Source organism: Hyla sarda, chromosome 5 (assembly GCF_029499605.1).
Source record: "Hyla sarda isolate aHylSar1 chromosome 5, aHylSar1.hap1, whole genome shotgun sequence".
Classification (NCBI taxonomy): Eukaryota; Metazoa; Chordata; class Amphibia; order Anura; family Hylidae; genus Hyla; species Hyla sarda.
In genome coordinates, this window is record NC_079193.1 from 249,164,364 (window position 1) to 249,180,172 (window position 15,809).

Consider the following 15,809-nt stretch of genomic DNA (forward strand, 5'->3'; position numbering starts at 1 on the left):
TACTGAAAAGAAAAAAAAAAAAAAAAAAAAACGAATATTCGTAATTACGAATATATAGCGCTATATTCGCGAAATTCGCGAATTCGCGAATATGCGATATTCGCGAATAATATTCGAATTGCGAATATTCGCGAGCAACACTATATCCATAGATTTTCAATTATGTTGAGGTCAGGAGATTGTGAAGGCCATGGCAAAACCTTCAGTTTACGCCTCTTGATGAAATCCTCCGTAGATTTCGAGGTGTGTTTAGGATCATTACCCATTTGTAGAAGCCATCCTCTCTTTAACTTCAGATTTTTCACAGATGGCATCAAGTTAGCATCCAAAATTAGCACAAATGTTATTGAATCAATTTTTCCTTCTACTCGTGAGATGTTCCCTGTGCCACTGTCAGCAATACAACCCCAAAGCATGATTGATCCACCCCCATGCTTAACAGTTGAACAGAGGTTATTTTCATTAAATTCTGTTCCCCTTCTTCTCCAAACGTACCTTTGCTCATTCTGGCCAAAAAGTTCAATTTTAACCTCATCGGTCCACAGAACTTGTTTCCAAAATGGATCAGGCTTGTCTATATGTTAATTTGCAAAGTTCAAATGCTGATTTTTGTGGTGAGGATGTAGAAGAGGTTTTCTTCTGATGATTCTTCCATGAAGACCATATTTGTACAAGTATCTGTTTATAGTAGAATAGTGTAACACAACTCCAGTGTCTGCCAGATCTTTCTGGAGGGATTGTGCAGTCAAATGTGGGTTTTGAATAGTTTTTCTCACAATCCTGCGAGCTGTTCTGTCTGATATTTTTCTTCGTCTTCCAGATCTTGCTTTAACTTCCACTGTTCCTGATGACTGCCATTTCTTATTACATTCTGAACAGAGGATATTGACATCTGAAAATGTTTAGCTATCTTCTTAAAACCTTCTTCAGCTTTGTGAGCATCAACTATTTTCAGTTTCAAATTTCTAGACAGCTGCTTAGAAGAAACCACCTTTGAGATTGACATCATCTGGTCTTCACACTGGCAGGTCTCAGCTTTGCAAAGGAGGCAGTGCATACTATAAATACTGCAGGGTGCCCAAACTTTTGCAGATGCCATTTTTTTTTTGTTTTCTGTTATGTTGAAAGTGTAAATGATGGAAATAAAATCTAACTTTTGTTGACATATTATAAGAATGTCTAATCTGTAATTTGATGCCTTTTGGAGATTTTTCCATCTTTCCTTGGCTTCTTTATGCACATTGATACAAATTTGTACCTGGGGTGCCCACACTTTTGATCCCCACTGTAAAATTGTGGCATCAATTTTCTTTATCAGTACACAATCTTATATTTTTTTTGTACTGAATATATTAATAAAATTTTTTAATGGAAAGTCTGTGGTCAGCTGTAAGCAGACTGACCAACAAGTGGAGGCTGACAAATCGTTTGGTGATTTGCCCACTTTCTCAAAGACTGACCGCTGACCATATACTCTCTGCCCAGAAGCATGCTTTAATCTAAGCATCAATAAAGATTCGACATTTTAACCAGGTGAATGCCACTTGCTTTTCTCTTGTATATTTTTTTCCTTTGATGTATGCTATGTACCTAAAGTCTGCACTCCGGATAACTTCTATAACTCCCTGCTGCTTCCACCTTATGACTATTATGCCTACTCTCTTTAAGTAAATCTGCTGCAAAGGTCCCTAGCCTGTTTGGGAAATTTGGCATCCGTGGAACAATTGTGTCGTACCTATGGGTTCTGTTTTTCAGGTATACCTCCATGTAGGGGTGGGGGATGAAAACTAATCAATAAAAGCAGATTATTAGTAGCAGTAGGTTTACAAAAAAAGTGTATTAACAGTTTATCACCCTATTTAGAGATCTTCAGAGCCAAAAAGTTATTAGAATTAGAATGAATTTTGGATGTATTAATATTAATATTTGATATGTCCAGGCGGGATGCACGTTCCCACAACAGGATGAGTATACCTGTCCAACGATCTTGTGGGTACTGGCCAGTGTACCCACGAGATTGCAGCAGGGTCTCAGCTGTAACACACAACCGGGAGACTGCCGGGACTGAAGTAAACTTTGGTCCTGGCAGTTTAGCCCTTACAGCCGCAGTTGGAAGCGACTGCTAGCTGTAAGGAGATTGATAGAGGGAGGGGGCTCCCTCTGTGTCTCTCCATGTGGCCATGCATCCAAATATGGCCAAAGCTGGGGTACTCCCTAACATGGGACAAGCAGCATAATAAAATGTGTAGTGGATTTCATTCATTTCAGAAGCTATTTTAAAAAAATGTATCCCACAAATGATGCATAAGGGGAAAAAAAAGCGATTTTAAATATTTTACATTGACTTATGCTAATACCATCAATACAAAAAGGCCTTAAAGAACTACTAACCTAATTGAATACTTTAGGGGGTGTATTTTTTTTTGCGCACCCAATTCTACTTTGCAGTGAAATTTGTAATTTTACCAAAATATCCACAGCGAAATGGAAAAAAAATTCATTGTGCAACAAAATTGAAGAAAAAATGCCATTTTGTAACTTTTGGGGGCTTCTGTTTCTATGAAGTGCATTTTTTGGTAAAAATTACACATTATTTTTATTCTGTAGGTTCATACGGTTAAAATGATACCCTACTTATATAGGTTTGATTTTGTATTACTTCTAAAAAAAATCATAACTACATGTAGGAAAATTTCTACGTTTATAATTGTCATCTTCTGACCCCTATAACTTTTTTATTTTTCCACATACTGGCCGGTATAAGGGTTCATTGTTTGCGCCATGATCTGAAGTTTTTATCGTTATAATTTTTATATTGATCGGAATTTTTGATCGCTTTTTATTCATTTTTTCATGATATAAAAAGTGACCCAAAAAATGCTATTTTGGACTTTGGAATTTTTTTGCACGTACGCCATTGACCGTGTGGTTTAATTAACAATATATTTTTATAGTTTGGACATTTCCGCATGTGGCAATTTCACATATGTTTATTTTTATTTACACAGGTTTTTTTTAAATGGGAAAAGGGGGGATTCTTTCTTTTCTTACGGAATGAGGTTAAATGATATTTATTAACTTTTTTTTACACCTTTTGTTTGCAGTGTTATAGGTGGCTATTTCACTACACATACCGATCTCATACACAGATCATTGCCGTGCATTGACACGGCAAAGATCAGTGTAATCGGCGGTCAATTGCTCAAGCCTGGATTTCAGGCTTGGAGCAATCAGACGCCGATCGGACACGACGGAGGCAGGTGAGGGGACCTCCGCTCGCGTTCTAGCTGATCAAGACATCACGATTTCACCGCGATGGTTCCAATCAGCCCGACTGAGCTTTACTTTAATTTTAGATGCGGCGATCAACTTTGAACGCCGCGTCTAAAGGTTTAAAAGCACGCGGCACAATGATCGGTGCCGCACGCTATTAGCCCAGGGTCCTGGCTGTCATTAGCCGCCGTGCGCAGAGCATACAGGTATTCCCTGCGTCCTCAAGAGGTTAAGTAAAATTTTAAATGTTAATTAAAAATAAATAAATGTTTTCAAAATTTAGTCTATGGTCTAGTTTTGCTTAGTAAGACAGTGAAAAGCAATATGTTGGACCCATGTCTCTTCAAAGACCCGATAAGTGGAAATCCGAAACTTAAAGTTTATTTGTAAAATAACAAAAACAATGCATTTCAGGGATGGAAACATGTTGTTTTTTGCTTTTACTTTAAGATCTGGATTACCCCTTATATGTTCTTCTGGGCTGAAGAGTAGCTCAGCGAGAAAGATCCAACCTATTACCATGCATTATTACATTGCCTTGCACTCTTTGTCATTTTAATGTTGTGTCATATTCTCTACTTATAATGCAATACCATGTGTTCATGACTACTGTTTTTGATCACATGGTATTTTAAAAATCTTCACCTCTGTTTCACTGTTGTGTGAATATTTTAGTTTGAAGGATTTGATTATTGTAAAAATTCAACCTAAAAAAAGCACACTAAGGGGCAGTTTTCAACTGAAACCCCAAGCATGTCTCTTTGCATTCTAGGATTTAAGTAAAAAAAAAAGAAAAAAGTAAGACCTTTATGTAAGCATCATGAAATGTTAATGTTTACAACCAAGTTGTAAATAAATTATTCACTGGGAAAAGTCCGCTTTTATTAACACTCAATAAAATGTGCTAACTTGTATCTAAACCAGGCTGTTATAGATACAGTATGCACATATATGAGCTGTTAATGTAAGCCATTTACTAAATGGAGTCAATAGTTTCATAGAAAATGGACACTATAAAGACACAATTTTTTAAACACTTGCAGACCAAAAGAAAGGATGTAATAGTTTCAAGAATGGCTATGATCATGTACATTTCATGGTTATAATCCTGTTCATATGAATCAAGTGTTTATCATAAAAAAATAACAACAAATATACATATTTTCATGTTATACTTTCAAAGTTTATATATATATATATATATATATATATATATATATATATATAAAAAATAATAGGACTCATTATGAATAGTAGTTACCATTAGGGAATGAGGCTAATGAATTATAATTTACCCTCCAGCCATGCTGCATGGTGGTGAGTAAAATCAGTGGACCATACCAGCCAGTTTGTCTAGAAGAAAAGCCATTTTTTGAGAATACCCTTTATAACATCCTAAAAGGGGATATGGATTGACGATATAAAGGCTAGACCACCCTTACAAGTATCTTACAGCCTATGAATATTTGCAGTGATATAGCCATAGAAGATTAAGCCACACATGGAATTGGATGTTGATGTTTTTCTTACAAAAAGTTATAATTTTTAAAAGTAGTTCAATAAAACCAAACCTATACAAATTTAGAATAGTTGTAATCATAAAGAGCCACAGATGTAATATAACTTGTCAATTTAACTGTAAAGTACAATATGTAAAAGAAAATCTCCCTCGACAAAAAAAGCTAATTTGCACCACAAATTACTATTATTATATATTTTGGGGTAAAATAAGTGATGTTACAAAGTACAATTAGTTCCGCATAAAACAAGCCATCATATTACCATGTAGGTGAAAAATGTAAGTTGTGGATTTTAAATGGCAAGAAGGAAAAAAACAAAACACAAACATAAAAATTGGCCCAGGTGGTATTAATCCCCTCCTGCTTGTGTATTAAGCCTTCTTAAGCATTTTTAGTGTTTGTATCAGTTGTAATGTTTTACAAAATTGTTATGCTTGATGTATTACTCTAATGTTTTCCTTTCTTTCTGTTTGATTATAATATATTGAGCCCCAGCACAAGGAAGAAGGCCAGGGCTTAATGAGTCACACTGCTGCTCAGCCAAAGGCTGGGCAACTTAGAGGTTAAGGTGGCCATACATTTTCACTAACTGTTGGCCGAAAGTTCTATTGGACAACAGTTATCTCTCCCAACCTCTACATACACATGAATGTTCAGCATGGCCAAATGTTCCTGTCATCTCTATGGGGAAGAAAGGGGAGAGGTAAGTGGCATTCTGACAGCTTTGGTGTTGTCTTATCCCTCCCAGAACAATGGAGCGGGGCATAAGAAATCCAACATGTCTCACCCTTCTCTCCACTGATATTATCTGACATTTACATTTTAGACAGTCATCTTTGGCCAACTTAAGTGTAAGGTGTGTAGACATCTTTAGTCTCATTCCCTTCCAACAGCTAGTTGGTTGGGATCCTGCAGGTAAGACTTCTATACTATATATCACACATCAATGGCCAACATATTTAATGCATATAATTCTATTTGAAATAATTTTAAAGTCAGTATTTTTTAGCACTTGAGGAGGTTGGGACTAGTGTGTAAAATTTAAGGTGCAAAAAACTTTTTAAAAAGCAAGGACATATTCTCTATGGAGCACACTGGATGATTTACTGTATTTAAAAAAAAATTGCATTAGGGTATCATCATTTTTGGCCTAATTTTAGAATCTACGATTGTTGTTAGGTGCATAAAGATAGCTAACTTTTTTCTCCCATTTATAAAGTAGAGTTTTGTCTTTCATTTTGCATATTTTCCATAGGTTTGTTCTTTGTTATTTTGGCTGTCTATTCTCATATTGTTATTTGATAATGTAATTCTAATCCACAGCCCATTTTACAGAAAATATCCTTTATTCTCTGTTTATTATGCAATATAACATTGACAAATTCACAACAGATGCAGACCGTAGAGTTACACTGCAGTTCCCTATGACTATACAGACCAAGATTCCACCAAGGTCATCATTCATAGGATTATTCATTATAAGAATAATTGGGCAATCATTGGCAGCTCAATTATTAATGATGAATGTTGTATCCATTTTTAGGCATCTCATTTTACTTCCAAGAAGTTGGCTCGCCAAGCAAAATCTGCTGTTTTGACACTAATGTTAATGTTTTTCTAGTCAGATTGAGAAATGAGTTCTACACTGAGCCATCTATTGACATCCACATTACTGTGTTACTGTAATCTACTTTGTCAGTTACCTTAAAAACATAACAGCATTGATACTGAAGATGTGTGAAGTACTGAAGTATGCCCCTGACATCAATAATTTAGACTGTTTTATGTGTGCAGGTAAAGTTTTCTTTGTTCATTTAATTGTACAGAATAAAAGCACATTGAGACTTGTTTATCCAATTTATGACTAACTTTATTGTATCTACCACGGAGTAGTCTGCAGTTTACTGAGAGATGATAATGGTGGGAATACGTTTTGCGAACATGGTGTACCATATAAATTATATTGGAACTGCCTTTGTTTATCTCTTCTTTGGACACATTTTTACAGTGTTGAGTAAGGTAAATTTTTGTTACTGGTTTTTAGATGATGCAAACCAAAGGTTTAAATGTAGTGGACATTTACTTTTTTTTTTTTTATTAACTTTGATGATCTTTACCAACAGAGGGTAAGGACAGAAAGTTTGGTTACTTGGATACATTTACAGAACTTCTGCGTAAAAACAGAGTGCATTTTAAAAGCCACTCTTATTTTAATTGTCTCAAGCTTTCTATGTATTAAAAAGGCAGACAGGCACTTAAATGACCACCGTATAACACTTCCGCTGCAGTAATTTGTGCCAGATTGCGTGAACAAGTGCCATGAGGTACATTTTCTAATTTATTTCAGCTTTTTTTTATGTGTGTGGATATTCTTTAAATGGGCTCAGAAAAGGGCTCCTAAGGGATTGGGACTTAACACAAAAAAAAAAAAAAAAAAATCTGACACAATCTTAGACTTCCTTGAGAGAGAGAGAGAGAGAGAGAGAGAGAGAGAGAGAGAGAGAGAGAGAGAGAGACTGAACTCTTACAATCACCTATTGTAAATTGGCTGATGCCATGTAATTTACTTTTAGGTAAGACTTTTCATGGTACTTCTTCCTTTGATGATAGTGAGGAGACTCTTATAAAGGGATCTCTACAGAACAGGAAGAGTCAGCTTAATATTAGGATAACTTATTATTAGGCAAGATTTGAGATTAGTTTATAATATAGATCATAAAACCAAAAAATGTAAACAATTGCCCAAAATTCCTAAAAAAAATATGTCTTGCATTAAAAACTTGATTGAAACAATAAGTTCATTTCTGATGGTGCAATCCCTTTAGGTAAAACACAAAGTACACTGGCTTCAAAAAAAAGGTTCAAATCTGTAGGAACCTATTAAATTCCCAAATTCTTAGATGCCCCAAATTCCAAATGATATGTTTTGCATAATTTTGCAGACAATTTGCAATAATCTGTATTTTCTTTTTATTTAAATCAAATCCTCAAATTTTTTAGGGATGCTCAAATATGATTTTAGACTGTAACTATACAATTAAATCAGACATTTATTTCCAATGGATTGCTAGTCATGTAAGCTTCCTTTTAAACAATGGTCCTATTGTTTACATAAAATCAGAACAATTCATTATAGATAAGTACCTGCATCCCTGGCTTGATGTCATCAGTTCTTGACCAAGAAACCAAGAAATCTGAAGAATCTCCCATCAGACATCCTAATGGCAGCAAATAAAATTGTTTTATGAATTGTTCAGACATTGCAGTTGTCTATACATTACTACTGGTTCTTTATATGAAGTTATAGGATTTGTAAAAATAAATTGATTCTTGTTATTACATATAATAGTTGCTTTTGGGTCTTTTTATATTTTATTCCCTCAGCATAGCTTATGAGCAAATTTTTTCTATTCATTATTGTAATATTCATGAAACATTCCTCAAACAAATGAAAGAAAATAAAAGATATTTTAAGTAATAGAAGATGTTTTTCAAAGTCAAGTAGGGTAACAAATTGTGCAATCAACAAAATTATCTGAATTAGCACCGTGTTGCTCCTCTTTGGGCATTTGTGATGGCATGAATTCTTTAAGGCATGAATTTCATTAATAATAAATATTAAACATCAAGCGAGTTTCTCGAAGACGGGTTGACAGATCACCTTTGCAGGATAAAGACTTGTCATGAAGCAGTTTTCTTTTCATTTCAACCTTAATTTTCAACTGGATTGAAATCTGTATGTCTTGAAGAAAAAGCTTAAAGCATACATGTTGTTTTACAAGATTTCTAATCACCTTGGTGACAAGGTGATTTTAGTGCTCTCACTGCTGTTATTGAGCCCCTGAGAGCCCCCTTCTATGATGCACAACTATTTCTCATTCTCTTTATGTTAGAGGGCAGGACCAGAGCTGGACGTTTGCGGTAGTACACACAGTTGTATTTCGTTTTAGTTGTCTGACCAATCAAAGCACAGCATCCACTTCTTAGAGAAGAAGGATTTTGCGTGGTATGGTATCCCTGTTTTCCAGTTCAAGCCTGCTTTGAAGCAAATAACAAAGCCTCAACTCCTTTTTACAGAGTGAACTTTAATTCCTGTTGCAAAAGATAACATGAGTCAGCTCTGTGTCGGTCACTGTTTTTTATGGCACAGTGTGGCATGTCAAGAGGTTTTAACCAAAACTATCTCCAATCCACATCAAGTCAGAGTTGGTGCCAAGTTACTAACAGTCATCATCGTCTATCTTATGCCCTGCCACAGGAAACTGTAATACCTGCAACAGTGAGTACAAGTCTTCTCAACCTGTGTAGACCCTTCAAGATAGAGATAAATTTTCATCAGACTGTGTATCCTTTAACCCGTTAACGACGCAGGATGTATATTTATGTCCTGCGCTGGCTCCTGTGATATAACGCATCATATCTGGTCGTTGTTGGTCGCCGAGACCCCCGACTAATACCGGATATCACCGATCGCGGTGATGCCCGGTTTTAACCCTTCAGACACGGAGACCAAAGTTGATCGCCGTGTCTGAAGTGAAGCCGAAACATTCCCGGCAGCTCAGTGGCGTTGTTTGGGACCGTCGCGTTGAAGTCAGGGCATCCTGAACAGCTTGCAGGACGCAAGAAGAATCCCTACCTTCCTTCTGCTCATCTGATTGCCGAATGACTGCTCCATGTGAAAATAAAGTGTTAATAAATGTGATTTAACCCCTTCCCTAATAAAAGTCTGAATCATTAATAAATATTGTTAATTAAATCACACGGTCAATGGCGTACACGTAAAAAAATTCCAAAGTCCAAAATAGCGTATTTTTGGTCACTTTTTACACCATAAAAAAATGAATAAATAGCTATAAAAAAGTACGATCAAAACAAAAATGATACAGATAAAAACTTCAGATCATGGTGCAAAAAATGAGCCCTAATACCGGCCAGTACGCAGAAAAAAAAAAATAATTATAGGTTTTAAACGTATACATTTTCCAGCATGTAGTTATGATTTTGACAAAATCAAATCTATATGAGTAGGGTATCATTTTAATCGCATGGACCTACAGAATAAAGAAAAGGTGTAATTTTTACCGACTGTGAAGTACTGCGTAGAAATGGAAGCCCCCAAAAGTTACAAAATGTTTTTTTTTCTATTTTGTAGCACAATGATTTTTTTTTGTTTGGCCACAGATTTTTGGGTAAAATGACTGATGTTATAACAAAGTAGAATTGGTGACACAAAAAAAAAGCCATCATATGGATTTTTAGGTGGAAAATTGTAAGGGTTAAGATTTTTAAAAGGTAAGGATGAAAAAATGAAAATGCAAAAACTGAAAAATGCTGAGTCCTTAAAGGGGTACTCCACTGGAAAACATTTTCTTTTAAATCAATTGGTGCAAGAAAGTTAAACAGATTTGTACATTTTTTCTATCAAAAATCTTAATCATTCCAGTTCTTTTATGATCATCAGCTGCTTTTATGATCCACAGGAAGTTCTTTTCTTTTTTAATTTCCTTTCTGCCTGACCACAGTGCTCTCTGCTGACACCTCTGTCCATTTAAGGAGCTGTCCAAAGTAGGAGCAAATCTCCATAGAAAATATATACTGCTCTGGACAGTTGCTGACATGGACAGAGGTGTCAGCAGAGAGCACTGTGGTCATAATAGCAGCTGATAAGTACTGGAATGATTAAGATGTTTTAATAGAAGTAATTTACAAATCTGTTGAACTTTCTGGCACCAGTTGATTAAAAAAAATATTTTCCAATGCAGTACCCCTTTAAGGGAGTTAACATTCATCAGCAACACTAAAGTAATTTTAGCATTACCAAAGCCTTTTCTTGTCAGTATTTCTGTTAGCAAAGCACCTAAAGGAAACAGTGACGAATTTTCATGCATCCACTCAAAGTAATATTACATTGCAACCCTGTCCTGTGAGGAATACATTGTCTGAATTGTGCACAGTAGACTTAAGTAAAGTTCAATCTGTGTCTGGAGCATTCCTTATGCACGCACCATCACTAATACCACCCCCCAAACACCTCATCTAAGTGTACCCCAGGGTCAAGGAATACCGCCTATTGTGCAGACTTTCAGTTATTTAAACTCGGAAGAGCTAACAGGGGGAGCATCAGAGTGAGCCACACATGACCACAGTAAAGACTTTCCCTGTGGGACTATTACCCTCAGCTGCCCTCAACTACCCCCATCTTCCTTCCGGGCACCTTGCTATACCATGATATCATAATGCTGGTGAAAGTGCACTAAACTGAACAGGCTAACATTGTGCTGGGGGATGATTTACAGTACACTACTATATATGGCATGTGGAGGGAGAATGAGTTACTGATGCATTGGCTTTACAAGGTGCTTTGTGAGCAGAAAGGAACTAAACAGCAAAAGCACACTAAGCTCTAAACAGTAGCTGCTGGTAATGATGACAAGGAAGGGAAGCAGTTATTTACCTTTCAGATACAGCAGGCATCATCTGGAGAAGGCAGACAAGCTCAGCTTGCATTCACACAGTCAAGACTTTCTCGTGGCAAAGCAAAAGCTAAGCTTCACCACCGATTCCAGTGTTTTGTCTTGGTGTGGACTGAGAAATGCGGAGGAGACAGAGTTGTGTGGAGGTGAGGAGAGACCCGGCAGTCAAATGCGTTCGCATCACGGGATGCAAACCACAGCGGCGCCGGTAGCAGAGACAGGGATGCGCTTGCAGTCAGCAAGTCTGACCACAGCACTGACTGTAACAGTGCCCCCCATAGGTCTCCCCCTCTTTTTGGGCCGCAGGAACCGATGAATTAGACCTTGGTCCAGTATGTTCTTTTTAGGTTCCCAAGATCTTTCTTCAGGCCTGAACCTCTACCAATCCACCAAGAAGAAGAATTTTCCTCTAACGATCTTGGTGGCCAAAATCTCTTTAACTTCAAAGATGTCAGAGGAACCAGAGAAAGGAATGGAAGAGACATCCCATTTAGAAAAACGATTAAAAATAACGGGTTTGAGGAGAGAGACGTGAAAAGAGTTCTGAATTTGTAGAGATGGAGGTATATGGAGTTTGTAAGATACAGGATTAATGTGTTGCATGACCCAATTTGTAGCTGGGAATCTTGAAATTAATATTCTTGCCGGATAACCAGATTTTGTCCCCAGGTGAAAAGATCGGAGGAGGTCTTCTCTTTTTGTCTGCCTGCAATTTCATGTGGGTGGATGCAAGAATTAAATAGCGCAGAGTTTCTTGCCAAATAGAAGAAAAGTCCTGTTACAGAATATTCACTGTAGATACTTCAGAAGGAACAGGTAGAGGAAGAGGAGGATGAGGGTGATGGCCGTAGACAATGTAGAACGGGGAAGTTTTAGTAGCTTCAGAGTCCCGGTGGTTATATGAAAACTCTGCTCAGGGAAGCAGGTTGGCCCAATTGTCTTGTCGAGCAGAAACAAAATGACGTAGATATTCTCCGAGAATTTGATTCACCCTCTCTACCTGACTGTTGGACTGGGGGTGGTATGCAGAAGAGAAGTCAAGCTTGATCTTGAGACAAAAGCAGAGAATTTGGAAACAAACTGAACCCCACGATCAGAGACAATGTGAGATGGTAGGCCATGCAAACAAAAGATATGTTAAAGGAATTGATCCGCCAGTTGTGGAGCAGAAGGAAGTCCAGGGAGGGACACAAATTGAGCCATCTTGGAAAAATGATCAACGACCACACAAATTACTGTTTTGTCCATAGCAATGTGAGACCAAGGGCACTCCGGGATAGGCAAAGGAAGTAAAAGACCCGCACGCTTGAGCAGAGGAGTCTTGTCACGGGCACAGATCGTACAGGAACGTACAAAATCAGTGACATCACGCTCCAGGTTCGGCCACCAGTAATGTAGGGTGATCACTTGAATGGACTTCCATACTCTAGCATGCCTGGCTAGTAAAGAATGATGACCCCAATACAACACTTTGCGTCTCTGATGAGGAGGCACAAAAGACTTCGCTGGAGGGACTTGCTGAAGAACAACAGGCACTACCGTAATCATGCATTCAGGAGGAACAATATGCCGAGGAGTAGAGTCCAGACCTTTTACGTCAGAAGCTCTAGAAAAAGCATCAGCTCTTACATTCTTGTCCGCAGGTCGAAAATGAATAAAGAAATTAAACTGGGAAAAGAAAAGAGACCATCTGGCCTGCTGGAAGTTCAGACGCTGTGCGAACTGAAGATATAAAAGATTTTTAAGGTCCATGTAGATACTGACAGGACGAGTTGATCCTTCCAATAAGTGACGCCACTCTACTAAGGCAAGATTAATGGCTAAGAGTTCCTGATCTCCAATAGAATAGTTTCTCTCAGCAGGCGAGAACGTCTTAGTAAAGAATCCACAAGTCACCATTTTACCTCTGTAGGACTTTTGAGTTAAGATGGTGCTGGCTCCTACTGAAGAGGTATCTACTTCAAGAAAGAACAGCTTTTCTGGGTGGGGTCTAGACTGAACAAGTGCAGATATGAAGGCACATTTCAAATGGGTAAAAGACTCTTCTGCTTCTGGGGACAAGGACCTGGGATTACTGTTTTTCTTGGTGAGAGCCACAATCGGAGGAATCAAGGAGGAGAAATGTGGAATGAACTGTCTATAAGAAGGTCGTGGCCAATTGAGTACCGAAGACAACTTGACTGGATACATCTGGAGGCCTTGGCTAGAGACAATGTAACCCAGGAACGGAAGACTGATCTTCTCAAAGAGGCATTTCTCGAGTTTGGCATAAAGATGATTATTCCGCAGGCAACGTAAGACCTGGCGCACATGCACCTCCAAGTTGGGAGAGAAGATCAAGATATCATCTAAATAGACCACGACACAAGTGTAAAGAAGGTCCCAAAAGATGTCATTAACAAAATTTTTGGAAGACAACCGGGGCGTTACAGAGTCCAAATGGCATAACTAAGTACTCAAAGTGCCCATCATGTGCATTAAAAGCCTTCTTCCATTCGTCTCCTTCTCGAATCCTGATTAAATTATATGCTCCTCGTAGATTCAATTTGGTGAAGACCTTGGCGAAGAGCTCAGAAATAAGAGGTAAAGGATACTGATTCTTGATGGTAATTTTATTGAGACCAAAGTAGTCAATGCAAGGGCGAAGAGAGCCATCCTTTTTCTCCATGAAAAAGAATCCAGCACTGGCAGGAGAGGAGGATTTCTGGATAAAACCCTTCTGGATATTTTCCTAATAATACTGAGACATGGCGGTGTCTTCCCCAGGGAGGTGTAGTACCAGGCAGAAGCTCAATAGGACAATCAGGGGGTCAATGTGGATGAAGACTTTTGGCCTGTTTCTTGCAAAAAAACATCAGCAAAGTCCTGATAAGGAGAGGGAAGACCGGGCAGAGAAGAAGGAGAAGGAAGAGAGTGCTTCAATTGCGGTGCCAACAGGCAGAGATTTTGACAACCTTGACCCCAGCGAGAGACTTCCCAAGTTTGCCAATTGAGAACCAATGTTTGAAGTTGCAATCAAGGTAAACCCAAGAGAATTGCAGAAGTACAAAAAGGAAGCACATAGAACATGATCTTCTCTTTGTGTAAAACTCCCACGTGCATCGTCACAGGATCCGTGTTGTATTGTACCGCAAGGTTCAAAATTTCACCATTGATGGAGGAGATGTATAGGGGTTTGATGAGCCGTATCACCAGAAGTCGATGCTTGTGGACAAGGGATGCATTGATTAAATTCCCTGCTGAACTAGAGTGCAAAAAAGCAGAGGCATGAAACGAAGTCCCGGAAGAGGTGAATATTTGGACCTGCATAGACAAATGAGGACAGGAGATATTCTCACCTAGGGACGCCTCTCCAACGGGCCCTAGGTGCATGCGTTCCCGGACAAGGAGGACGAAGAGGACAATCTTTTAGGAAATGTTCCGGATTGGCACAATAGAGGCAAAGATTTTCCTCACGTCGGTGAGACCTATCATGCTGTGACAGGTGAGCCCGGTCCACTTGCATAGCTTCTTCAGCAGGAGGTAAGGCAGGTGACAGAGGAGTCCGCTGGAACACCAGAGCCAGTCGAGGGAAACGACAAGTACGAGCAGGTTCACGCTCGAGATTGAAACATAGAGGCCCTCATTTACTTCGAAAATCGGGTTGTAAGTCTATCTTGCTTTCTTACCCGACTGCTTTTTTCCCCTGGTATTTATTATTATGTCGCATCTTGTTTGTCGCACGTGCGTTTTGTTGGTTTTGTTTTCCAACTCCTCTGAGCTGTCGGGAAAAAATCCACAACAATTCAACAAATTCGGGTTGGAAACCTTTATAAATACGTGGGAAAGCTCAGAAATGTCGGGTTACGCCCCTTTTTCGGGTTTGGGAGAATCCACATCGGGTCCGTCGGGAAAAAATGTTGCATCGTGTCGCAGACTGGCGCACCATGTCTGCGACATGGCGCAGACAAAGATGCGACAAAAAAACCTGACAAAAGAAGTCGGGTTTAGAATAGTAAATGAGGGCCAGAATGTGTTTGCAGATAATAACCATTTGGCCCATCTAGTCTGCCCAATAATCTGAATCCTATCAATAGTCCCTGGCCCTATCGTATATGAAGGATAGCCTTATGCTTATCCCATGCATGTTTAAACTCCTTCACTGTATTTGCAGCGACCACTTCTGCAGGAAGGCAATTTCATGCATCCACTACTCTCTCAGTAAAGTAATACTTCCTGATATTACTTTTAAACCTTTGCCCCTCTAATTTAAAACTATGTCCTCTTGTGCTATTTTTTCTTCTTTTAAGTATGCTATCCTCATTTACCGTGTTGATTCCCTTTAAGTATTTAAAAGTCTCTATCATATCCCCTCTGTCTCTTCTTTCTTCCAATCTATACATGTTAAGGTGCTTCAACCTTTCCTGGTGAGTTTTATCCTGCAATCCATGTACTAGTTTAGTAGCTCTTCTCTGAACTCTCTCTAGAGTATCTATTTCCTTTTGGAGATACGGCCTCCAGTACTGTGCACAGTACTCCAAGTGAGGCCTCACCAGTGTTCTGT

At 38.4% G+C, this 15,809-nt stretch overlaps 1 protein-coding gene across 3 annotated transcripts in view; it reads right to left on the minus strand.

Moving 5' to 3' along the window:
* Positions 1-15,809, minus strand: part of DOK6 (docking protein 6) — a 602,763-nt gene that overhangs the window by 58,298 nt on the left and 528,656 nt on the right. For 2 of the 3 annotated variants that reach the window (XM_056521475.1, XM_056521474.1), the window contains one exon: positions 7,938-8,011. The exons of the other annotated variant lie outside the window; for it this stretch is intronic. In XM_056521475.1, the coding sequence (XP_056377450.1) occupies positions 7,938-8,011 (74 nt within the window). The remainder of the gene's footprint in view (positions 1-7,937; positions 8,012-15,809) is intronic. 3 annotated transcript variants of the gene reach the window in all.